The sequence below is a fragment of the Pundamilia nyererei genome, unplaced genomic scaffold, assembly GCF_000239375.1.
Source record: "Pundamilia nyererei isolate P.nyererei 1_Seehausen unplaced genomic scaffold, PunNye1.0 scaffold00092, whole genome shotgun sequence".
Classification (NCBI taxonomy): domain Eukaryota; kingdom Metazoa; phylum Chordata; class Actinopteri; order Cichliformes; family Cichlidae; genus Pundamilia; species Pundamilia nyererei.
This window is the reverse complement of record NW_005187493.1, coordinates 336,216-363,619: the sequence shown is the minus strand read 5'-3', so window position 1 is coordinate 363,619 and position 27,404 is coordinate 336,216. Positions and strand designations below refer to the sequence as shown.

The window sequence follows — 27,404 nt, the reverse complement described above, 5'->3', positions numbered from 1 at the left end:
ATAAGCACGTGCTCCAGCACGCAGCCTCATCTCCTGCAGGACTACCCTTTTTATGGCTCCATGCAGATTTGCCATCACGACAGATTGGACCGAGTTCAGCTACTCTGCGTAGGCGACGGTGATAAGGGTCTAATTGCGAGGTGAATGGTGTTAACGTTTGTTTACAAAATGCCCTTTACGGCGTGCACACATGCACATACGCAGCCTCACACACAATTACCTGTTCGGCGGCGTTCTAATTAGCAGATGTCCTTCGTTAATGATACGATGGTATTACTGGTGTTTCTGCCTCGCTCAGTCTCACAAATGCTCCTGTACCCAACAGGTGAACATATTTAAATGCCAGCCACATGCTGTTTCAGATGTTTCAGCATGCTGTATATTTGGATGATGTGTGTGTGTGAGTGTATGAGTGTGCATTTGTTGATGCGCTATGGTCATTGCTGAATCCTTGCTCCTTGGGGAGTAATTACAGAGGAGATCTTCTGGCCGCTTTCTCTCATTAGTGTGAATATGGAAAGAAATTGTAGGACCTCAGTTTGCATGAGTAACACACAAAACACACACAGAGGTCTGTGTGTGTGTGCGTGCGCGCAGTGCCGAGGCTAATGCCATGACTTCAGCCTGGAAGCACATGGTGCACTTCTTTTGCCGCATGTCTATTTCAGCCATCGCCTCTGTGTGCGTTTGCATCTGTTTGTGTGTGTTTCTCCTATTCCGCAGCATCTGGCCTGAGCCCTGCTCGGTCCTTCAATTCAAACTGCAGGTTGTTTGTTTGGGTTTGCCCTTACAAACACACCATTAGCCATGTCCTCTGCTCTCAGGACTATTCCTGGCTCTGGCCCTAGTTTAGCTCAGGCCTGCTGCCTGGCTCACTTGGAGGTCCCTGCAGGCAAACCTCAGTCCTACCAGAATCCAGGAAGATCCGAACCACAGCGCACCGCCTAGCCACCACAGGGAAACTCTAGCTGCTTCGACCAGGCTCACCCCACAGCAAGCCTTAAAAGTCAGCTGGAGGGCTTTAATGTGTGTTTTCTAAAGCACATCCTTTCTGTTTGATAGTCAACCAGTCATGATGCAACAAGTCCACTTTTTTCTGCAAACAAACAGGAACGGGCAAGATACAGGCCCCAGCCTTTGTGACTAACACTCGGGTGAAAAAACAAAAAGGATTTGGGAATGAGAGATGAAAAGTGAAGGAGCCAAAGAGAGAGTGAGAGGCAGCAGAGACAGAAAGAAAACAACAAAGGTGGTCAGGACAAAAGCAGTATTGTATCACTGGAATGACTTGTGAGTTGAAAGCCTTAAAAGTCCTCCCTAGAGCCAGGTCATAAAGCCCAGAGACGGGCTTGGCAGCCGAGGCCAGAGCCAGACAGCCCTGGCAGTCGAGCCCAGAGAGCTTCCAGTAACAGGAGATGTAAAAGTCAATTTGCCGTGAAAAAGGTAAACAATCGGAAATGACAAATATGCAGGTTCTTTCCATTGCTCTTTTTTTCATCTCTTGCTATTTTCAGTGTTATTACAGAAGACAAATGCAGGAGAATGACTAGTCGGGAGTCATGTAGCGAGGGATCCCAGAAACATTCAAGGGGGAGAGTGAGTGAGAGAGAGAGGGATTTTTCCCTCCCCCTTCTTTTTCACTTCCTGAAACAGTCATGCTTGACTTTTCCTCTCAGCAGTTGAAATACATAGACTCCACATTTGAGTGCGAACACACAGTTTCGCAGAAGGACAAGTAAGCGGTCCTGATTAAAGAGGTGTAGGTCAATACAACCATGCGGATGGAGAAATGATTGAGGGATTTGGAGATGACAGGAGGGAGAGAAGGGGGGGATGATTCCCTGGGGGCCTGTTTAGTGGTTAGGGGCCCTTGGGGGCCCCGGCGGAGAGCTCCATTAGTGGAACGATCTAAGCATAGGGGGAGCTGGTCCTGTGGCGGGCCTTTCGAGGCAGGGGCCGATCTGTTTAGCAGCAGTTTGTCTGCATTGCTCATAACATTGATCCTGTGTTGAACTGCAGCCGTAGGAAAGCTCTTTGCTGCTGAATAGACTGAGCAGCGGAGTATTGATGAAGCAGAGTGGACCAGCGGAGAGCCCTGCATCCCGTTGGTCATCGGTTAAGACAGACAGATCTTGGTCAATACATACACCCTACGGCTGCCTTATGGCATGTTAAATCGGTCCGCATACGTGCATGTGTGAGCAACATTTAATGTCTTATTGAATGTAATCCTCTTTGCTTTCTCCACTCGTCCTTCTCAGATTAACGGATCTGCCGTGACTGGCTGGAGGGAAAAGAAAGAAAGAAGGGGGGGGAAGAACAAGTGAAAAAAACAAACATGTTTCCCAGGCCCCAATTAGCTCACTTTTATTGACCCTAGATGTACCCCCTCCTCTTTACTCTATGAAGTCTTTCTAGTCATAGTGCACCGCAAATTGGCCCCTCTTTTTTATTTCTTTAAAATCTGCACATTTCCAGATTGAGACACATTGACGGGAGCCGTGTTTACGTGTGTTTTTATATGCGAGTCTTTGCCACCGTCTCCTCGCGTCCCCGTGTGTCTGCACTGTAGGATATGTGTGTTTTGCGGTTGTTGTGTTTGTACAACATCAGTCGCTGAACGCTCACAAACAAAACAGTAGAATCCTTCGCACAGAAGCCCTCAATTCTTAATGAGATAATGACATGCTAACATACTCACAGCAGCAGCTCTGTTTACAGATGAAGACAAACCACAAACAAGACACAGACATGCTGAGCCCTTTAGCTTTCTTTTTTTTTCCTACACGCTTTCGTTTTTTTTCTTCCTTTTACTCTTTTCCCCTCTTCCCGAGTTATGACTTTGTGTGTTCGCCAAGACATTGTGAGAATAACAGGTGGGGAACATCTTGATGGTGTGTGTTTCTGTGTGTGCGCGCCCAGTGAGTGTGTCTGATAGAAATGCTCATAGGCAGTAATGAGACAAGCGCTATAATGTGGCTGCAGACCAGATTCCCTAATAAGAGAAGAATGCTGTCCGTGGCATCCAGAGTTTTCCACTGGAATCACACATTCATCCAGCCTGTTTCCTGCCCCGGGGTCTTCCTCTCGGCATGAGCAGATGAGGAGAGGGAACCCTCTGTCTCCCTGTCCTGCTCCCTGCTCTTCCCATTGTCCCTATCCCCTCCCTCGCCACATCCTTCTTCTCATCCATTTCATCACCCCCCTCATTGGTCGGGGTCAGTTGATGTGGGCTATCGCAGCTCTGACTTTCTTTCTCTCTGTTGGATCGTGCTACTCTGCCTCTGGAGTGAAAAAAAGCACATGACTCACAAAGTGAGTCAGACCAATTCTGGCTTATTGCTGAGGAAATGGTGGTGGATTAGGAGGGAAGGTGTCTTTCTCGGGTTGTTACAGGAAACACACACATACCCACGCACCCAACACACACTTATGCGCGCATACAGCTGAGTAGCAAAAAAAAAACCCAAAGTCTCCGAATTAATGGAATTCTTAGTCTAGCTTTAGAGCAACTTTAAACAAACCAAGACAGAAGTTTAAAAATTCACATTCAAACACTTTAACCTTGAAATCTCCCCTGCCAAGGCACTAGCTCCCTCTTTTTTTTCATCTGTTAAATGTTTGAGTGTTTGATAGTTTGAGGTCTATAGCAGAACCCGCCCGGGAATTAATGTCATTCATATGCCCTGCGGAAATTACTTTTGAAATGCATATAATCTAAAACATGCAAATGAGGCTGACTTTGTGCACCCTGTTTAATATGAATTATCATTTTGTGAATACCTATTATTACTGCGTACATTTCTCCAATTATATTGTTCTTTTTTTGTCACTTTTGCATACGAACGCACACGTGCACATCAGGAGCGCCAGAAACGAGCGTGCACGCGTGTATGCTCGGTCACGGCGGCGTGCGGGCGCACACGTAGGCCCGCACGCGCAACACACACACACACACACTCAGAAGAATGTCTTTGTGATGGGTGTATTTTAATGAGGAGTAATAAGGATGGTAATGACCCAGTCCACTTCACTCACTCTCAGTCTTTGTTACTCCCTCTATTTCCCTGCGTCTCTTGCCCACTGCCTGGCACACAGCTGTTAGTTTACATAAAGCCAATGAGAAGAGTTCATTTAAAGAAAAAAAATGGGGGGGGGGGGCAATTAAATGCATGTAGATGCCTTTTGCAGATTCTGCACAACTCCAAAAGTCCTTAAACAGCAAATGAAAATAACAAGGCAGCAAATACAAGTGTTGCTCATCCAATTTTCATCAGCTGACTGAAATATTGATGCGTTTTAAAAGTGAACTGTGCGTGTTTAGTTTTGTCTCTTCCTTTTCTGTTCTGGTGATAGAGCACAGCTATTAATGTCCTTGTCCAAGAGGCAGACTTCTTTTTTTTTACTCTTTTCTCCTAAATTGAATTGAAGGCATCCCCTTTTCAAACGAATTACTCTATTAATTTATTTATACTGTGCCATAAATTATTCTATTAATATTAGCATGTACCAAATTAGTATTACTTCTCTCAGTGTTCCTTCTACTTCTATTAATTAGCATGCTTGTCACTATAACAAAGATTTTTCTTTCTCTGATAAATTATAAAGGAGACATTTTTTAATACAATGAGAACTGCCTGAGAAATGATTAATATTTTAGTTGTGGCCTGTAAGACAAAAGTGAGGAGAAAAGAGCGAGAAGAACAGAAAAACTAACAATAACATGCAATACATTACAGACTTTCATTGGTTTGCAGCACTGTTGGTTTTTATTTTTATTTTCTAAAAAGGGGGGGGGCACAAGAAGTTGTGTGAGTGCTCTGAATGCTCAGGGATATCATCTTGTTTTAGCACTTTTGGATAGAATGTGAGTTAATTTAGTCTGTAGCAGCTTGGACCAAGTTCAAAAGTACTAAAATCCAATTAATTTGAAAACTGGACATGCTATCATTTTCTCTGCATGTCTCCTTTAAAGTCTGGCCTGTTTTTACTGTGGACTTATTCAATTATATTTGATTAAACTCGTTCCGATCCAATCTATTAATTAACTAGGAAATGCAAAGTGCCCGACTTGAAAGCCGATGTACAAAATTATATCATGTCCACTTTGATATTTATTTATTTATATTTTATACACCACTATTTTTTTTCTTCGAATAATCCATCATAACCCTTTATTATTGTAGGTTGCTCTTCCCCCATTTTACGCTAATATTAAATCTTTTCACTTTATCTTCCTTTCAATGCAAATTTTTGATCGTAAATGAAATTTCGCCTCACCTAAAGGCTACTACGACACACGTACGCGTCACGCTTCCTCTTTCTGTTTCCTCCACAATTTTGCCTTTTCACGCCATAAAACATAAAACGTCCCATTTGATTGAAATTAGGTACTTGGTAATTTATTCAGTGAAAGTGGAGGATATCGGTGTCAGGTTTTTCTACATAGTAAGCAAATGAAATTCCACTTTTTACACACACACACGCACACGAATGTACGGGCATATTTGTCTTATCAAATTTGAAACGACTGAAGACTGAAATTGTGTTAGAATGTGTGCATTTGAATTCTAACATTAAGGGTTGCATATTAGGTCACACTGACCACATCGCATATTGTTTGCGTGTCACTTCTGTGGCCCAAATATGTAAATTTCAACATACCCATATGGAAAAGAAATAGTAAAAACTTATATGTGATTAGTCATGAAAGTGGCCACTTTCATGAGTAAATCATATATAAATCATATAGGGCTTACATGATTTACTCATGAAAGTGGCCACTTTCTCATTACTTTCATATATTGTTTTAGGAAGTATCCAAAACATACAAGTTTCATTATATAATTTTTCAAGGGATCTTATATCTGTTTTCACTCTTATATGCTTTTCATACAAGTTTCACACAAGACAGATACAAACTTTATAAGATTTATATATATCTTTTCCATATGGGTACTTACGTCTCAGTTTACTCATCTGTTTCACCTTCATGCCATGTGACTGTGTCCCAGCTGACACCCTTCATCCGTATTCCTCAAAAAAATTTCTCTGCCTCTCTCTTTCTTTGTCCCTCTCTGCACCCCTCACCCCTCCCTCCCCCTTCACAGTGAAGGTCATTCTAATAAAGAGCTCTCGTAGGACAGAGCTGCTAATTGCTCCGCGGCGCTCTAGCTGGTTTCAGATCCAAATAAAGGCACATCGCCTTTTTCAAAAAAGCTCCTTTCCTTGCCCTGCATTCCTCCACCGCCCTCTTCACCTCTGTTCCACCATGTTAAGTACAATCTGAGTAATATTTGTGTGAACCGTATTAGCCTGACCCTCAGCCTCCATTACCTCTCAAGACAGAGGGAAGAGATGAAGGTAAAATCTGGGATTTTGTACCTTCATGATCACGGGGTGATTTTCAACTGGCAAATGGGCACATGAACATGCACGTGCACAAGTTTTACCTCTTTAGGAATGTACAACCCGTGATCTTAGGCTGAGATAAATGAGGTGTGCATGAAGCCCATGCTTTCTACAAATATTTGTGTGTGTGGTGCGTTTATGTATGTGTGTATCTTTGTTTCCAGTATTGTGAACAGACAGCAGTCTCCAAGCTGGTAAATCACTTACTGCACTCTAAAAGAAGGGTCGAGGTGAAGGCAGGAGTGTATGTTTGCCCCGGTCATACACACATACGGAGCGATCTCATCGGTGCGGAATGTGCTGTGTGTTTACCTATGGCTCCAGAACCCACCTGACCGAGGGAGGCTAATCTTTATGGGCTCTGTAAACAGGGACTTTGTCTTCTGAGAACTGCAGGAGGGCAAGAAGACACACAATTCACACAGCATGCAAACATAGACGTGCACAATAGATAGAAGAGGCAAAAAGCATACTGCAAGTTAGCATACATACTCTACAACAGTACACAGAAAGGCGCACATGCATGTGCAGAGACACATGCACACGCAAAAGTGCTATTAAATGCTTACCCAAACTAAACACCATATGGCAGACAGTCCTGCAGAAGTATAGAAAAACTCCTCGTGTTTTCATAGTGAGGGATTTTCTTATCATCTGCACTCTGAGCCCCCTCTCTTCTTCTCTCCACTCCCTAACAAAAGCACCGGCTTCTTCATTAGCCAGCTGCACAGCACAGTGGAGGTCAGAGTACAGGCCAGTGCTGCTAGCTCCTCTTTCTGGGTTGATGATGCTCTTTGAAGCCAGTCAGTCAGCCAGCCAGCCGGTAGTAGATATTGGCCCACATCTGACTGACTATCTGTCTGGGATAATGGAGTTCACCTGTTAGCACTGGAGCAGGGCCAGGGCAGCCGCAGACATCTAGCATTAGCCCTTTTGCTGTTAGCCAACCTGTTAGCGCTGGCTGACAGCCAAAGTAGCCCGGAGCAGTGCTGCTAGCAGCTGCTAGCTTTAGCTCTCTGCTGAAGTCTACCTGGCTGGTATATGTCTGGTTTATGCGCACACGTTTTTTTGTTTTTCTTTTGTGCCTGTGTGTGAATGTAGTGTGTTATTTCCTCACTTCACCTTTGACCTCATTCTTTTTTTTTTATTGAAACTAATACACGTCAGCACAGAAATGCCACACAGATATCCCTCCTATTCCTCTTCCTCTCATTCTCTTCTTTCGCTTTCTTCTCAAGGATAGAAGGAGAAGACAGCTTAAGATCTCTGAAACATCCACAGAGGCTAGGTGAATATTTTTGGATTAAACTGAATGCAACAAAGCAATTCGGTGTCTTGACAGGTAACATTTTGTTAATAAGCAGTGAAATAAGGCAAATATAGTTAGCACTATGAATATGCTTCACAACAATGCATGCTCTGTTGACAGTAATTAGTTTAACTGACTTTAGAGTGACTGTTCTTAACAAGTCTGCTAAGCATGTGCTGACACGCACACGGTAGCCTCATTGGTTAAATAGTCATTTGCTTGTGTAAAAAGGTAAAGCGTTAGGTGCTTTGATAGCAAGATGTTGTAGAACTCCTCCAATAGTCACTGCTTTATTTATTAAAGCAAATATATCTACTTATTGCTTTTCATTTCTTTCTATTGTTTTACACCCAACAGCAGAGTATGTCATTGTGGCAGATAAGTACAATTTGCTCAGTGTTTCGGGTTGTGTTTCTCACTCATTAACCAACAAATGGATTTATGAAGACATAAGTGGCCAGATCTGATAGTTGGATTTGTTCTGGCGTTTGGGGTTAAATCAGATTCCCTCGGGGATAGTGTCACAGTTTATTTAGCACCGGAGTCTGACAGCTTGTTGGGTGAGAGTGTGAGAATATGGGCGTGTAAGTGTTTACTAAATCATGATCTGTCTTTGCATGACAGTGTTCCTGTCCTTGTCAAAGCGCAAATGTAGAGCAGCTTAGGCTCTTTGTAATGTTTTCAGGAGACAAATCCTTTAGCTTTCCCCAGTGACAGTAAATAGGACGTTCTCTGGACAGAGTGACAATAACGACTGCGATTCCCTTTCCTTCCTCCGAGACTGTCATTTGTAATGAAGTAAAGTCCTCGCAGTTGTAACAGTTAACCAGATATTTTGTGCATCCACAGAGCCACTCTTTGTCAACTCTGAATTGAGATTCCTGATTACAAAACAGGTTAGAGCTGTGGCTCCTCAGATACTGTCTTCAGAAGACGGTCTCACTTGCTCACAAATATTGATTGAACTATCAGAGATCATAGACATACCCTATGTGGGTTCTATTTCAGGGTGAAAACTTTAATGTTTTCCAGGGTTGAACCTGCCACTAGTTGCCAGGCATAACCAGAGGGAGAAAGACGGCATGAAGAGAGCAGGAGAGATAATTCAAGAGTCAGATGAAAGTAGATAGATGATGGAGTGTAGATACTGGTACAGACATTTTTTCCCCCTTACCCCCTCCCTCCTCCACTCACTCTCCCTCCCACTCTTATTCCCTCAGTTCTTTGCCTAATAAGCAGCGTTCCTGTGAGCTGATGCAAGGCGGAGGAAACAGAACAGGCGTTCTGGGAGTGCAGGAAATATTCCCACATGAGGCATAACATGATAAAGACTTATTATCTCACTAAGCTGCTGTAAACACAGATGCACACATAAATACACGCCGTACACAAATCTCTCCCCCGTCTCGCACAAACACACATGCATTCGCAGAAAGTGAAACCGGTCCGGTTTTACAAAGTTCCTGATGAGCAGTGACCAGGAGGAATCTGACAGAGCAAATACCACAGACAAAGCCTGGGAGTCAGCCGCGGTGAGCCAGCTTACTGGGCATTTGGCTCGGCTTGTTTGAACTTCACACACCCAGAGCAATGGGAGGAAACAGAGTGAGAGTTTTTTGTTCTGATCATTATTATTAATGCTGTGTTTTTGGGAACATCTGAACAAGCTACAGTACGTGTTGCAACAAGACTCGTCCCAACGCCTCTCGGCTCATCAATCTCACCAGACGCACACATAAACACATGCACCAAGCGTTCGCAGTGAGCTAATCCATTACAGTACAAAGGTAGGTGTCAGCCTCTTAGACAAACACACACAAACACTCACGTATACGCCAGAGTCATCAGAAACATGTTGAGTCCCATTACCCTCCTTCTCTTCTCCATCCCAATTAAAAGGCAAAAGAGGCCTTTTATTTCCCTCTCTTCCAAACACATTCTTTATCTCTCTGATCTGCACTCCGCCCTCCCTTGCTCAGTCCCCTCGGGGTAGTGGGAATGTCTCTCCCCACACACTCTCAGGTCAGGGGTTCAGCAAGAGAGGGTCTGAGCATGTAGCGAGATTGAGAGAGCAAGAAAGAGGCGCAGATTGAGAGCGGGGTAGCGGGCTGAGGCAGGCCTTTGCACGGGCAGCTCCTCTTCGCTGCCAGAAACACTTAAATGTAAAAATCGTGTGTGTCTGTGTGTGTGTGTATCATAACCCTAATCAAAGACTTCAGGGTAGATTTATGCCCCTGCCTTTTTCCCGACCTCCATTACACCAACTTATATACACCCATTACAGGATATGACAGAGTACACACCCTTTAGATGGGCATACCACCACACTGGCCTGTGTGTGTGTGTGTGTGTGTGTGTGTGTGTGTGTGTGTGTGTGTGTGTGTGTGTGTGTGTGTGTGTGTGTGTAAAAGACAAGGCATGTGCTTGCAGCTTTAAACACTTCCCACTTTCCCATTAGGTCCTTGTCCACCTGCAAGCTCCATCTCTCTGTCTGTCTTTATCTCTCTTCCCCTCATTGCTAATAAGGTCAATGAGAAAGAGTAAAAAGCAGATGGGTCTACAGTACATTACGGCATGGCACAATATAGTGTGGGATAGATAGCAGACCGGTGATTCATGCTTAGTGAAATGTGTGATGATGTGAGGAGTTTTCTACCGCAGTGCAAAGTCAGTGGACTGTGCGGCGAGATGTGTTGATCACTCAGCACTATGCCTTGCTTCATAATATTACCTCAGGGAGTAGTTTGACCTAGCAGGGGTCTGGATGAAGGCGGGAGGAGATGAGGGTTGGGGTGGGGGTGGGACAATGAAAAAGAGAGCGAGAGAGCGCACTGAGGAGAGGAGTGAGGTTGGAGATTAAGTGACTAGCTTTAAATGTCACAATAACGCTCTACTTCTCACTCTTAACTTCACAGGCGGATGGGTGCCAGGAGGGAGACAGGGGAGAGTTAATGGGGAGGAAAAATACTGCAGTGTGATTTGTGGCTCTCGAATGGCGCTGCTTGTTAGGGAAGAGTCTCGAACTGGTGAAATATGTCAGTAAGCACCTTGTACTTTTAAAGGTTTAGCTCGCAATATTTTAAAAAATAATAATCCGTATGGCAAAAAATGGTCTCGCCACAGTGGCCAAACAGTAGCTCGTCTGGGACTGAAACCGGAGAGAGGTTTTCATATAAACGAACACATTCTGAATCCTTCTCATAGAATTCCTCGATGATCCACGTTCGCCCGGTGCGCTTAAGTGGCACTGATAGCTTGCATGGATTTATATCCACGTTCTAAGGCCTTGAGACGCTTGCCTCCAATACTTTTGATTCTATCCCCAGAAAAAAAAGTGATATAGAGTGGAACTGACACAAAAGAGCGGAAAATTTATATCCGGGTTTTGTAAAACCTTTAAAAGTGGAACCAGACTATCAGCAGGGCTGAAGACCTCATCAATGAGAAAACCTGTTTTGTTTTGTTTTTTTGTTTTTGTTTTTATGGGAGGGGGGAGTATGATTTGAGAGAACTGACCATTTAACAAGCCCATCCACCTGCACACACTTGTAACCTCCCCCTACATGCACACAAACATGCTAAGGTCCCTATCCCCCAGCAAACATTTGGCAGCATTCCATTAACAAAGCCACCAGCGATTTCTCACCCTCACCTGCTGTCAGAGAGAAAAAAAATATGCACACACACACTCATGTTCACCTACTCTTGCCTCAGAGGAAAAGAAAAGTTAGATTCTCCCATGAAATAGCTTTTATTGTTTCCCCAGAAGGCATGGGTTGTACGCCTCTGAAACAACACACACATGCGTTACATGCGCGCACACAGACGCAGACGGCAGGTAGAATGCCTCGATGGCGTTTTGTGTACCCACTCCGGAATGCTGAAGTAAAAGCAAAGAGAACTTTCCCCTTTTAAAGTGTGCACTTGCATGTTTGTGTGTGTCTGTGTGTGTTAATTTCTAAAACTGGATGAGGCAGAAAGACGAGATTGAGCTTGTCATTAGGAGTTCACAGCCTGCGTGCTTGTGTGAAGGTTTGTTTTGTTTTGTATTAGCTGAGCTTGTGTGTGTTCGGCGCACGCAGAGTGTGTGTCTCTGTGTCTCCTCTCTCCCACGCTCGAGCTCCTAACGATGGCAAATGCGCCTGTGTGTTTGCGAGGCGTTGTTTCTCAAAAACAACAACACATCCAGGAACGGCTCGTTTTGTCGGGTTTTGTGGAAGGAACACGCTCTAATTAGAGAGGCCCTCTGAAGGTGCATCAAACAGATCTTTCTCAAAGAGCAACCAGCTCATGTCTCACACACAGCGCACACATGCCACCTCTGATTATTGGAGAAATGTGTGTTATTTAACTATATAGCAGAGTATTAACAGACTTGTCAGTTTAGATTTGCTGCACATGTGATCCTAATCCATTGTGTATGCTCAGAGACACACACATTTACATGGAGACACACACACAAAAAAGTGTCTGCTTTAGGTGTTGCTTTGTGGCCTTTTGGGCAGGTTTGTGCATGACCGCGAGCCCTTTTTAGAAAGGAAAGTGTATATGCACGTATACGCACACTGTTCTCTCTCTCTCTCCTTCAGCATAACTTTAGTTTCCCAACTTGATCCGTTCTATCAGATAAGAGCTGAAACTGCCCAGGTCAGTTTTGTTCAACCTGTGACACGCCCTTCTGTCCTCAGGTGCCAGTGATGATGGTGGAATCAGCCTCTGAGACCATTCGTACGACGCCGTCCAACCAGAACGGAGTCAGCAGCCTCAGTAGCCAGTCGGATGGAGGGGGCGGTAGAGAGGGTGGGTCCAACGGAGACACCAATGGAGAGATCAGCCCAGTTGACTTACTCCACCTGCAACAGCAACAGGTGTGTGCTTTAGTGTTGCATATATGTGTGCGCATGTTGTTTTTAGGCCTTTGTGGGGTCTCCCTATGGGTGTAATGCATGCTTTTTGCACTGTGTTTCCACCTGTCTGTATGTACTCATGAGACTTGTTTTGCAACCCTTGTGCAACTCGTGATTGTATATATGGCACATCGTATGGAGCAGCATGTACACGTGAGGTCATTGCATAACGTACAGATGTGACAGCACTCGAGTGGCCACACAGTAATAGTTAGCTTTGTGTGTGCGAACAGTGAAAAGCTCTGACAGGTTGGCTGGTCGTTGCTTTAATTAGCCACTCTTCGTAATGTGCCAAATAATTCCACTGGGACACAGTTCCCCGCATTAATTCCTACTCGTGAGATTCCCAGTGATGGATATTTACACAGTCCTCACAATCCTGAAGAAGAAAACAGGGAAGAATGAGCTATTGTAGGTAAGCTCTGTGTGTGTGTGTACATTTCAGATTCTTATTTTTATGACACACTCCATATAGCACTCGGATGTGTGTCCATAACGTCTGGAGTTATGCTATTCTTCTTCTGTCTTTCTCACTCTCTCTCTCTCTCACACACAGACACACACACACACACACACACACACTGGCCACTGCGTCAAATGGAATTTCCAAACTTTTCCCGGAACTTCTTGGATGAAAATTTTATTTCTCATTCCCCTCAGAACTCTCTACTGATTACTGTCTGAAGGACCCTGGACCTTTACACGTACTACAAACTTACACACACACACACACACAGAATTTCACAACTTTTTTTTCATATAAAGGTCTCTACACTAGTCATTTGTCCGTAAATACACAAAAATGTCCGCCATGCTGTCGTCTAATGATCTAATGGTGGAAACTTAGTGATTCACGTTTTTCAGTAAATGTTGAGGCGTTTTCTTTATTGAGTAGATTAATAGATAGAACACATTTTTGTCCTCCTGTTTATTTTTTTTTATGCATGCTTTGTATGTTTGCCCGTCACAGAGGGTCAGTGTGGGTTTCTGGGTTCTTTCTAGTGAGGAAACCCAGGGGGGGCAAAAAAATCAGGGTTTCCTCCCTGCTGCTAAAATTATTCCCCCCTAATTATAATGATGGAGCCTTAGGTGAATGAAGAACACTCGAAGCCCTTCACTCCTGTCCTGCCCTCCCTCCTCCTTCCCATGACTGCATCCTCACCCTGCTTCCTCAGCAACCTTCAGCCGAGGACACACACACACACAGAGACACACACTGCCACGCACAAATGCACACATTTAAACACCAAACCTGTAGCTCATACAAAGCAGGTCTTTATTCTCTTGGACGTGTCTATGCTCTCTATGTTTTTGCACCTGTGTGTGTGTGTATATAGGTGTGTGTATGTGTGCGTGAACCCTGGTATTTCCTCTCTCGAGCGGGTTACCAACCACAAACATAGCTCCCTCTCTCTTTCCATCTTTTTCTCTTCCTCTCTTTTGCTGTACTAACCCCCCACCCCCCCACCCCAGCCACTATGGACCATGAAAGACAAGCACAACCTTTCCTCCAGATCCCAACGCTCACCTCACAAAAATGTTACATCCACATATGTGACTGTAAATTTGCATTGTGGTAGTTCTTTATGAACAGCTTTTTTTTTTTAGTTTAACTCGATTCTCGCGAAGTTGACTTGTTAAGAGTTAAAGGTGTGGTCTTCCTGTGCTGTACATGTTTGTGTTTTTTTCGTCTGGAACCATTGTGTTCTTTTTTACTTGATTTATGGGTGTTTCACAGCAATGCATTTTGGATTGTGACGCGTAGTTTTTGCATACATGCGATTATGTTGAGGACTCTTAAACATGTGTCTGCTTAAAATGCTATTAGAATCACCTGTACCGTGTCTTTTCACTGACTTAAGATTCACGCGTACATTTACAAGCTTGCGTGCCACCTTCAGCCCTTCGAAATATCACAAGCCTTTGTTTCCCCACACACCTCCCAAACTCTCCGCTCTCGTTGCCTCACTCCCTGGATAAGATTAAAGCACCTTGGAGTGTTTATTTCTTTGATAGGAGCTGAGTTTTTTAAGTTTATCTTTTATCTTTCATCTGTTTTATTTTTTAAACTTTGTTATTATTAATATTTTATCCATGTTTAAATGAAAGATCTTAGAAAATATTAAAATATACTATATGTAGTTTAAATGCAGCAGGAGTTAAGATGTTATTTTTGTTGTTGTATCCTAACTTTTATTAAGAGTGAATTTTGTTATTTAACCTCCTAGGACCTGCCGTCTACATATGCGGACATCACATTTTGGGGCATTTAGACCAAAATACTCAATTTTGCTCTACATGGGCCTGATATCCACTTACGAGGACATTATACTGCTACTGTTCTATCAAAATTTTAAATGAATATCCTCATATGTGGCTCTTATTTTTCTTAAAAACAAAAATAAGGTGAAAAAAATAATCTGGTAATTCTTTGTTTTTACATTCATCGGCCCCAAATATGCCCAAATATCAAAGAGAAATTAAAAATGCATGCCGTGGAAGAGTTTGGGTCTTAGGAGGTTAAAAGAGAACATTATACTTATTTTAAGACATTTTCATACGACTTTACTAAGTTTTATTAGATTTATTTATTTCATAGTCAGTCTTTAAAAACTAGAAGGAAAATGTCTTAGCTTTAGATTTCAATTTAGGATTTCTAACTTTTTAGTCTGTACTGGTCTTTTGATTTTCATCCTTTCATATTCAGACTTGATTGTAAAATAATGGTATATATATACATATATATACATGCATACATTTTTTTTTAACTTAAGACGCTACCTAAATCTCATGGACATACCTCCTGCTCCCTTTCCTCCTTTTATCTCCACGCTTGAGTCTCTCACCTGAAGCTATAGTGTAGACCAGCGTTGCCAATGCGCACTGGAGCAGAAAAGATATACACACTGACATACTGGGATCCTGACAGCTCAGTGTTGTCAGAACACAAAGCCATCTTTTCCTTGGGCCTCTTGGGAACCTGAGAGAAATCACAGCCATCTCCAGCCATCAAACCTCTAAACTGGCCTCTGTCTTTGGAGTCTAATTTTTTTATTTTTTATTTTTGTCTGTCATAGGTAGAGAAAATCAGAAAGATAGGAAAGTCAATGATGAGGGATAAACAGAGAAGAGAAATTGGAAGATGGGACTACCAGTCAGCAGGAATGAAGGTAAAAGGACGGGTGAAGAGGCAGCACTGGGACAGAGAAGGGGGGTGGGGTGGGGGTGGGGGGCATTTGTGGGCTGGAAAGAAGAAATAGAGGGATGAGGGAGGGGTGTAATGCTGAGACGTGTCAGAAAAGGGCGCCTGGGCCTCCCTGTGGAATGTGGCCTGTCTGCCTCCCCAGAAAGAACAGAGCAGGAAAGAGGGAAGAAAGTGAAAAGGGGGTGAAGACCAGTTTTGCCCCATCATCGTGGAGAGAGATGAAGGGAGGGCAAGGAGGGAAAACAATGAGCCGAGTTACAGAGCGAGAGGAGAGCGAGGTGGAAAAGTGAGAGTGCGGTGGAGAGTGTATGGCAGTTTGTTGAGGTGCCGGGTGTGGACGTGAAATGATGCATAGCAGAAGAGAAATGTAAGCAGGATAAATCCTAACAAACCTCAAAGTGTGTGTGTATGTGTGGCTGGGTGGAGGGTTCACTGACGAGAACCAGGTGTCTCCTATTCTCTCCTTCCGTTTAAGTCTCTCCTACCACCTTTTTCCTTGTCTTTGGCAGATTTTAAGTCTATGCTGTACGTTGCTGCCACCCCCTCTCTCTTCTCACCCATTTCTGTCTCTCTCTTCTCCCCCCCCCCCCCTCCCATTGCTGTCAATTAATCGCTTCTGGTGATGAGAGGAAGAGAGGAGAAGAAAGTAGGAAAGAGAGTGAGATGGTGACAAAAAGGTGCCATTTCCTCTTGGCAGGGCTACTCATCAGTTGCCTAAACCAGCCAGACAGGAGTTTTTCCCCTCTCTCTTGTGCTTAACTCACTCTTATGTGCAAATAGAAAGTGAGAAGCAGACTGTAGCAGTGGTCTCCATCCCCCAAGGGTTTAAAAGGAACATTGGTTGAGAAAAAGGCAGTTTTAGAAATTGGTTTGGAGCTTCGATCCCCACTCCCATTTGTCATGTTCTATTTTTTCCTCAGTGCTTCCCTCGTGTTGCGCACGTGTGCACGCTCGCACACACTCGGATACTAGCGATCTTTGTCACGCTCGCTTTTTCGTATACGCTCACACAGACACATATAGGAAGTTACACACGTGCACAGAGCTGATGTGAGTTAATGAAGGGTGTAATTAAGGAGCCGCAGTGATGACTGGAGATCAGGGGGAACCGATACAGATCTCAGATATACACAAACACTGATGAAAGATAGCTGTTTTGTGTGTGTGTGTGCATTGTGTGTGTGTGCACGTTCAAGAGTGAACATTTGGGTTTGATGCTGGGAGTGCTTTGCGGACAGATGTATGAGAATGCTGTGTGTGTGAGCATGTTAACAGATGATGAGAGATGCTGGATGATTCATATAACGTATGGCTTCCTGTTAGATTGGCTAGACTCGGTAATTATGGCCCGTATGAATGGAGGTGGGGAGGTTTTGAGCCATATGGGATTCGCTAGCTTTGGCTGAAAAGGCTTTGCTGAATTATGGAAGGTGAATGTTGGTCACTGGGACTGTTGTGTCTTGTTTGACCTCCAGCACTCAACAGAGTTCAATTTCAGGTCAGGAGTGCAGAGCAGATTGAGGTGAAGGGGTGACTTGAAAAGAGAAGGTAGATGGGAAAAGATCATTTCAGTTACTGTTTCTGGATTATTAGGAATAATCAAATTCAGCTCCTTTTTAGTGCATCTGCACAACAGTTTATATACCAATGCATTTTTCTTGCCTGTCTGCATGCATGCATGCATAAACCCATAACTGTTTGTCTGTCATGTGTTCTGGTCACTAAATCAGTCCCGCTCTTCTCCCTGAGTGCTGTCACCTCCTAAAAGCTTTCCCTTGGTCTTGCCCAGGCCTTCGTTTTTATGTGGGAGGTCAGTATGGTTCACAGGTCACCAGAGGTCATGCTGAGACAGAGGAGGGGCAAATAGGGTTGCCTACCATCACAGAACACCCACTGCTATTACCGCATTGATACAAAGAGACCTATAGAGCAACTACTTCCTCTAGGAGTCTTAAAAGGAATAGCAGTACCCTTTTTGTGTCTTCCTTGAATTTGACTTCTTTACTTTTTCTTTACTCGTTGGGATCTCAGAAAATCAATCTTTGTCTTAACCAGTACTTCATACTTAATAATCAGGATGATTTAAGACATGAACACACAACAAATATAATCGGCTACCCTGACTATTTTTTGAGATCCGGATATACGGAAGCACTCTACTGCAAATCTTTAAAGCTTCTGGGTGCTTGCTTATTAGCATACAAACATCTACCTAAAGAACAAATATGCATCAATACCCAAAATATAGCTTTAGTGTTCAAAGGTGTTCAATTGACCCCCCTCCTCAAATTTCTCTTTTTTTTCCACATACCTAATTCTAATAGTATTTTTTTGTGTCAATAAAAGAATTTTTAATGCTTTCTCCAGCCAAGCTATTGAAATGCGGAGTTTGTTTTTTTGTTCGCACTTTTGTTCTCTCAGTTCTTTTGCATTTCTCCCCCGTGACCTCCTCATAATACATGCTCATTCTCTAGCTAAAGAGGAAAAATCCACCATAGTTTAGCACATTTCTGAAATTATAGCAGAAATATTCACCACAGTTTTCACATCAACTTGAGCAGTACTGTAAAACTGTAAACTCCTTAATACGGTCTTCCACATAAGTATGCTACAGGACTATAGCAAAAGACGGAGAGTGGACATGGTTCAGCAGACCAGATGAGCTAGCATGGACATAGTCATGGTTGATTGATCCAACCGGTCAAGGGACCCAGAGATGAAAATAGACAGCACGAACACACACAAAAAATGTGTGTTTGTGTGTGTTTGTCCTGTCTCTGTTGTGGAGACAGTGTTATACTCACACATACCTGGGCACCTGTAGGGGTTAGGTTGGGTTTGGTTGCCATGGGAGTGTTTGAAAGCACTCACACTGGGTAGGCCTGGCGGTGTTGTCAGGTAAATAACACACACATGCACACAAGACACGTCGAGGAATGGGCTGCAGCAGACACAGTTTATGGAGGTTAAAAAGTTGAGTGAAATAGGACTTCCACTCCTCAACCTGTCACCATGGTGACTGAAGGCTGTTATAAGGTCACAGGTCACAAAACAAAGCTGAAAGACCTCATTATTATTAGTAACAGCTTGTGTGTGCGTGTGTCTGGGGATGCTTCTCCAGACATAATTGGTTTTAACTGACATGAGATCAGGTGCTCTGTTGCAGAGTTCATCTGGAATAAGGCACCAAGACAGGACAGCTTTAGTTTGCAACCATGCACTCCACTCATTTACCCAAACAAGGAAACGTATAAGTTAAATATGTTGTTGCACAGGTGGCCGCGCACAGTTAAGGTTCATGAATGTTTCACGTGTGTGGCGGCAGACAAATCTACTTAGTATCATAGAAATAATGTGGCAATGTGTATTGTTTTTCTTGGGTTACTGTATCCATAACCTGGCTTAGCATGGCATTTTGTACAAGCACTTTGGTGGGACGATCCCAAAAAACTGATACTTACGCACTCTGGATTGAGCCGCAAATAAATCTGCACGATCATAAAAGTTCTTGCCTGCATATGTAGAAGGGTAATTGGTAAAGAAAGCAGCTTTTTAACCCTTTTAGTCGTGCATATTCACAAAATGTTTTGCTCCAGTTTGATCAAATTTGACTGCTGATGCTATGCGTGCAGTCATTAAAATGTTAACTCTTGCTCCGTGTCTTTAGTTGCAGGATTGGTCTTGTTAGCTAAAAATAATCTATCCAGATGTGTGCCTAAGGATGAGACTTGCTTCTAGGAGAACTTCTTAAGGTCCTCCTATTGCGGCGATCGTGGCTCAAGAGTTGGGAGTTCGCCTTGTAATCGGAAGGTTGCCGGTTTGAGCCCCCGGTTTGGACAGTCTCGTCATTGTGTCCTTGGGCAAGACACTTCACCCGTTACCTACTGGTGGTGGTCAAAGGGCCCGGTGGCGCCAGTGTCCGGCAGCCTCGCCTCTGTCAGTGCGCCCCAGGGTGGCTGTGGCTACAATGTAGCTTGCCATCACCAATATGTGTGTGAATGGGTGGATGACTGCATTTGTAAAGCGCTTTGGGGTCCTTAGGGACTAGTAAAGCGCTATACAAATAAAGGCCATTTACCATTTCCTATCCCGGTCCAAGTGCCCGGTCTGTGCTGTTACTTCTTACTACTTAAATCTACAGAACTAGATGGACACTGAGAGGGGAACAACAGGAAAGTAAAGACAAAATGTGCAACGCTTGCAAGGCTGCCGGGCAAGCAGTTACCCTGGAAACAGTTGAGAGCCCAGGATGCACACAATGAACACACACATATACACACTACACACACAAAAGCTGCAGAGGCCTAAAGTGTTGCTAATTAGCTAGTCTGTGCTGGTCCTTTGTGCGAGCCATTTTAAAGGAGAGATTAGAGTCAACAGGGAGGACGAGAGGAATGTAGCTCTTCTCTTTCCCTTTCTTTTTTTGCCTTCTTCTTGAGCTCTGGAACCGTGCACGGCACCCTCCTTTCACCTGATAGAAAGAATGCCTTTGTTGTCTTGCTAGTTAAGTTTTCCATAACTGAAACACATGACAAATAGCCATAGTTGTAAGTGTTGCAAGTGAAAAGTATAAAAAATTGTGTAATCTAGTAAAAAGTAATATGTTAAGCAGGGAAATGGATTAAAGCAGATGTTTTGTGAATGATGAAGACTGAAGAAAGCCATAAAAACTGCCATGAGCAGACTTTTCATGCTGAAATTTCCTTTTATTTCTGGCTGGTTTCTGGTTTTGTATTATTTTAACCTAAAAATGTGCCTCACTACATCTCTTACTAAATCACACAGTCTAGCGTGCACACATAGTTCCCCATTTCCCCTTTTTTAATAGCACACCCCAACCCTGCTCCTCATTTGGGGAAGTTAAAGATTTTGTGCTTGTTTAGTTAAACTTATTGTACAGCAGCCAGCCTTTGTTGTACTGCCCACTTCCGCTGTGTGTGTGTGTGTGTGTGTGTGTGTGTGTGTGTGTGTGTGTGTGTGTGTGTGTGTGTGTGTGTGTGTGTGTGTGTGTGTGGTAAGGGTGGGTGTTAGGGTGTGTCTATCTCGATCTCTACAGCCACAACCAGGTGTAAAAACCCTCTGAACCAAAAACATGAAAGAGTTTTATTTCCATCGAAGCAGGCAGGCGGGCTAATGCTTTTACAGGCCACTGACTAGGACTGCGCTTTTCTGTTTAACTAATAGACTTCTGAGTGTGCGCATTTCTCTTTGTGTGTACGTGTTTGTGCATGCATGTGCACATGGCAGACAGTCTTTGTTTGTGTATGTATGTATGTGTTTTTCCTCTGTCTCGCGCGCTGGGTCTTGGCAGTGTCTTGCATGTGTTATTAGTTTGCTTTTTTTTCCCCCCACGTTTTTTTTTTTCTCGGTTATTAATAATAAGAGTTAAACGGTTTCCATATGTGAGGCCTGGTTGCCAGGCTAGTGCTATCCTCATCATGGTTTGGGCAGGAGAAATGGCTGAAACGTCACCCAGCTAAGACCTGCACCTATGTGGCCTTATCTTCCCAGGAGCATGACCCGACTACTAAACTGTCCTACCTTATACGAGATGAGTGCTAAATATTATAAGTGTGTGTGTGTGTGTGTGTTTTCCTCTATGGGTTGGGTCTGTCTGGAGCGAGACCTTCCTCTCCTGCCAAACGAGCTGTGTTGAAAACCGCAGGGAAACTGCATATGTGTATATAATATATGACGTGTATTTGTGTGTGAGTGTGCGCACGCGCGCGTGTGTGTAAGGAAACTGCTGTAGAGCTATTTGCCATCAATTAGCCGCCTGGACTGAGCTGAGGCCTACAGTACAGAGGGAGCTGCTTTTATATTCCCTAGGAAGGGAGTTCCTCTTTCTTTCTGTCCCTCCTCACCTCATCATTATCTTTAATTGTCTATTTCTCCGTGCCCTTTTCCCTTCACTTAACAGAAAATAGCCGAAAAGCTCTCGTGTTGGATTTAAGATGTGTGTATATGATGATGAATTGTGTCATGATATAAAACAGTTCTGGGTATTCGTTCAGCTCTTTTTTTATGACCATGGGTATACCCCCGTGAATCAATAGAAACATTAGATGAGTGTCGGGACATAGTTGAAGGGGAGAGGTTTTCTCGTTTCACAAAACAGTTTTGAACTGAAGAGAACCATCTGGAAGTCGGCAGGGTCCCCGGAGTTTAGAACAGGTCCCTTCTGTGAAAAATAGTATGTGAAAAAAAAAATCTAAAATCAGCCAGGGTTTTCAAACACTACGACGTATTTTGAAGTTCTTTTGGAGTTTGTGAGTTTTTATAGCATTGGCTCTTGAATACGGTCTTTCCTCTCTTTAATGGTCAGTCTGGGGCCCAGAGAAGCTTGCTTCAGCCATTTTAAAAACCTCAGCACTCAAACGGTGCCTTTATATTGCGGAAACATTACATTAAATAGCTGAACGGGCCTGCCGCTGGCCGGTGGTTCCGAAGGTGTCCCAGATAGTTTAGACGGAGGCATTCGGTGTTGCTTAAGCTCCGCTAAATTGGTGGACAACTGGTCTGAAATCCACGTTTGAGGGAGCGAAAACAAATGACAGGAAAGCTGGTGAAGGGGAGGGCGGAAAGACCTGATTAATACCAGAAAAAGAGAAGGCGTGCACGATGAGGAGTCGAGGAAAGGGTTGAAGGCTTGGCAGAGGGTAGTTTATTTGTAACCCACCGTGAAATTGACAGGCTTTAGAAGGCTTTGGTTCAAGCTGCAAATTCCTTCTGCATATATGTTTACCCCGTGGAAACCCCTGATCTGTCTTAAATATACTCGCCATTGCCTGTTTCCTTTGTCGCATTGTTGTATGTATGCTAAATCAATAAGGTCATGACTGGCATGGTGAATAACACTATCTAAAACTCCTTTATTTTCTCCGCGATGATTCCTTCTGTAGACACCGCCGTCGCAGTGGCTCAGCAGACTGTTTTTCCTCCTTTCTGTGCTACAAAGGAGCCTATATTTGTGTCCTTGCAAAATCCTGCAAAATTCCCATTAAATTTAATGTCTGCTGGAAAAAATGAGCATCAGTGAAATCAGCTGCTGTAATGTTTGGTTGGAATAAAAACTTCCTGACTGCAGCCTTGATGACGACAGTTCCATAAAAGCTCTTTACCAATATAAAACTGTGCAAAATGGTTAATACATATCTGTTACAACAACTTTTAAATACTTTACACGAGAATGCCGTTCATTCAGTCGTCACTATAGCCGTCTTTTGTCTGTCAGTCAAAGGCGGAAGGCGAGGGTCCCCTCTTAAGCCCAACAGCTGCATTCACAAGACTTTGCTTCCATTGGAAGACCCAGACGATCTATTTTAGGCCTGCGCCTAACCCGTACCTGCTGTCAGAATTTGCTGTTGTGAAGAAGGGTATGGATAACAGATTTCTAGAGATGAGAGGCCAGGGGTTCAGAAAGACAGAATACTTGGAGGAGTGCCAAGCAAATATTTGTGTGCATTATATGGCGAGGTAGAGTGAAGGTGGGAGACAGATCAGGTGATGTAGACGGAGAGAAATAAAGTGATCTGGGAAAGCAATCTGGTTTATGTGGTGACTGACAGTGATGCATTTGATACATGAGATTTCACTGTGGCTGTAACCAAGCCCTCACTCATATATGCCCCAAAGTCATAGAGCAATCTCACTAACTGTCACCTCTTCAGGAATCTCACTTTGTGTACAGTGTGTGTGTGTAAATACTGGGCCTATCTCTGTAGGCAGGTGAGCTGATACTATACTGTGTATCATCATCCTTTTAACAAATTTACATGCTTTGTAGATTGTATTACATCTGTTCAGTCTTGTTTCATCTTCTCTCTGATCATGATTCCCTCTGAGTAGCAAGAGAAAGAGAAGGAATCAAAGATAAGAGAGATTAGAGCCAGGAAAACTAGTGGAGTAGCACAGAACGAGCCAAAGAGAAAGAGGGAGTAAATTAAAGTCGAGGGGGGATTTTAGTGGAGTTTGAGGGTGTTTTTGGTGCCAAAGTGAGGAGAAGCAGTGCACATGGATACAAGGGATCACTGGATGACCCAGGAGGATGGCAGCATCCACACAGCTTTAGCTTGGCTTTCAGCTTCAATAACAGCCCTCCAGAAAGGAGATAGCAAGAGAGAGGGAAGAGTTGGGGGGGGGGGTCCACTTCTTTCTGAACCCAGCCTCTCCTGCTGATCCAAAATCAGAAGGCATGCAGACCTTAGAGAAGCAGCAGGGTGTGACATGCTCTTTTCTGCATCTTCACCCTGAATCTATCTGCCCGTGTCTCCATCTATTGCTCTTTCCCGGAGAAGGGAGCGGACAGAGCACTGGAGACGAGGTGCATTACGAGCCACCATTCCCAGGCTGTTGAGCTAGTAGGGGCGGACTGGGGATATTTGTTTGGTGTTGAAGTTATCTACTGCCTCAGACGCTGCACAGACATGTGAATCACCAGCTGCTAGAGCCTAGTTTAGCTCCCTTGTCACTAAATGCAACAATAAGCTTTTCCCTCGCGCTCACTTGTGCTCCTTTTCTTTGTACACTCTTCTTCTTGGTCTAAGAGCAAAGAAATCTGATACCACCTGCCTCCCCCTTGCCCTTCCTAACTCCCTCGCCTCCTCCTCCTCCTCCTCCTCCTCCTTCTCCCCCAAGGACAGCCCACTGTCTGCCCCGGGGGCTGTTTATCTATGGGGGGATGCGGGGAGGAGAGGGTAAAAGGGGGACGATTTTGTTTCGTTTCGGCCGTCAACAATGGACCTCAGTCAGTGCTGACGGATTACTCCAACATATGGTACCCACCTGTCTCTTTCTCTCTCGCCCTCCCCTGCGTCTGCCCCCCCACCCTTTTTCCTTCACTGTGTCTCTCTGTTTAGATTTCTTTGCTTATTCCTGCGTTCTCTTTCTCTCTGTCACCCAAACACACTGGGCGGATTAGAGGCCAGATTCATCACACACACAGAGACCTGTTTGCTTTAGCAACCTGAGCCAGGCACGGGTGCGCACATACAGACACACACAGGTCTACTTTAGGAGGCTCGGATTTGCTACATGTTTGTTGAGACCTTCTAGTTTGTATCTAACATTTAATTCGTGACATCCCAGCTGTAGGTGAAGGTGAAGCTATTTTCAGACATACAGATGTGCACATGTTCATAAAGATACTGCAGTAAAGATACCTGCAGCAAAAAAATCACCATTCTCGTCTCTTTTCTTCTAGTCGTTTTCAGATTTCAATTAAACGCGTAGTTGTCGGGCATTTTTTGGAAACCTGAGCGAAAGTAGCCGTGTGTGTGTGTGTGTGTGTGACCCTGCTGAATTAAAAAATGCACTGTTATTAAAGGCTGTGTCAGAGGCGATGATTTACAGAGGGGAGCGATGACAAGTCATAAGAACTCACACACCAAACTGACATACACACTTGCGCACTCAGTGTGCTCTCGAGCCTCCAAGCTGAGCAGTGACCTCCTCACCCCTCCTTCCCCTTCCTCCTCCTCCCTCCCTCCCTCCCTCTCTCACTCTAATAAAACCTGTCTGACACCACTGATGTGTGTATATGTGTGTGCGTGCGCGTGTGCGTTTGTGTGTGTGTGTGAGTGCTCAGCGGCAGCACAAAGACTCTGTTGTTGGGCCTCCCTCTTAGGCCTCCCTCATATTTTCTTTAAAGGTGCAGTGCGCCCCCAAGAATGCCACAGGGGGAGCGGGGGGAGTCTTAGAGGAGCTGGTGTAAGTGTGTGGGTGGGTTAAGGGGGCAGGAGGCATGCTTTGTAATGCTACAGCTCGCCCAGGTCACACAGAGAAAAAGGCAAGGAGTGAGCATAAAGAGTAGAAATGAAAGAGAAGGGTCAGAGAAGAGAAGTGCTTCTTGACAAAGTAGACCTGAGAGGCTTTGGCTGCGGTTGCTGGTGGCATTTGTGTGCGTGCGCACTAAGCCTGCGGCCCTCTTTCTAGTGTTGTTCAAAGTTGAAAGTTCAAGGTTCCGTTTATTCATCCACAAGGTAATGGGAATTATTACAGTGTGAGTAAAACCTCACAATATAAGCCATACATGTGGTGGAAGCAAGGAGTGACAATTACATATGGTGCCAATAGTGCTAAAGACAAGCTTCCAAGTGACAATACACAAGAAGAGGAGGAGGTTTGTTTTTTTTTAAACTTACTAAGGTCATTATTTTCTAAATCCCAACATCTCGATTTGTGTTGTCACTCTTGAACCGCAATCTTTGTAACGGAAGAATGAAGTAATGTTTACATAATCAGCTACTTCTTGAGCTTCCTCTCCAAACTTATGGTTAGTTGCTGTACCGAGCAAGATGAGGAAAAATACAGGAAATTTATGATTGACTGCCTTTTAGTGAGTTCAGGTACCCGAGGGAGAGGAAACAATTTAATAATATTGTTCGGTGAGTTTCAGTGGAATAGCAGCATGGTATTACGGTCATCTTTTGTTACGGTTTAAGTTTAAATAAATGTTACCAAGATTGTTGTAATTAAAAACAGACAGCTTTAGACATTAGGGAAGGCTGAAAGGTTTTGTTGGATGTTGACGATATAGAATAGATTCTGTAAATATCAATAATGAAAAAATACCCGACGCTAAGCCGCCTTGTATTACCATCTGTTCTAGTCGGTAAACATTTTTTGTATCTATGGTGTATACAGATGCCCTAATGGTAGCTAGCTGGGAATTTTTTCCTCTTTGCTGTCCAGCAGAACTTGCAGATTATTTATATGTATATAAATATCTGCATTTTTAACTTAATTCTTGTGTCTCAGACACTCACACATGCATGGATGCAGGCACACGAGAGGAGACAGGCATCACCTCTGCTTGGTTGTAGCGTTTATGAAAGCCATAAATGGCTCTTTAATATAGTGGTAATCAGGGTGGTAATTTGGGTGGAATTGTCCCTTATTGTTGCCAGACATGCCTCCCCAGCTCCTGCCAACATACAGCCATATGCACACACATACACACACACACACCCACACAGACAAACACACATACTCACTCCCGGGCAGACAGGGTGTTCAAGGAGTAATTCACACCACATGCCAACAAACTGGGCGGTTGTGTTTTTTTTGGTGTGTCTATGTGTGTGTATGAGTGTGTGTGTGTCTGTGCTGCTTAAAAGCTGAGGTCAAACCAGTAAATGGGAGGGGGGTTCCCAAGATTTTTGTCAAAGTGTTAAAATTCGTGTGTGCGTGTGTGTGTGTGTGTGTGTGTGTATACAGGCACGTCCTCAGCCGTGTCCGTGTGTGCGTTTTAATTGCGGTCTCAGCAAAAGTAGCAAGTGTGCTCGATACAGATGGTTTTCATCACTCTGACTGCACAGAGAACTTCTCTTTCTTTTCAGCCTCGGTTTAATCTCTCCTCTCTGCTTTTGTAATTAAACGTTGCCTAATGCACCCAAGCTTCTAATTCGACAATTCATTAAATAAGCACGAGTGTAAAGTAAGCGTGTGCTGCATGTTTCACTGTACTGTGTGTTGTGAAATGATGCACTAGATTTCTTGTGCGCTGCAGTTGAGTAAGAGCTTCCAGGGTAAAGAACATCCCTCATTCTGGCCGTTAATTTGTGGCGCGCGC

General features: G+C 44.0%; 1 protein-coding gene across 2 annotated transcripts in view; it reads left to right on the top strand.

Moving 5' to 3' along the window:
- foxp4 (forkhead box P4) overlaps window positions 1-27,404 on the top strand; it is an 87,969-nt gene that overhangs the window by 21,222 nt on the left and 39,343 nt on the right. For both annotated transcript variants that reach the window (XM_013912546.1, XM_005739451.1), the window contains exon 2: window positions 12,409-12,588. In XM_013912546.1, the coding sequence (XP_013768000.1) occupies window positions 12,418-12,588 (171 nt within the window). In that variant the 5' untranslated portion in view covers window positions 12,409-12,417. The remainder of the gene's footprint in view (window positions 1-12,408; window positions 12,589-27,404) is intronic.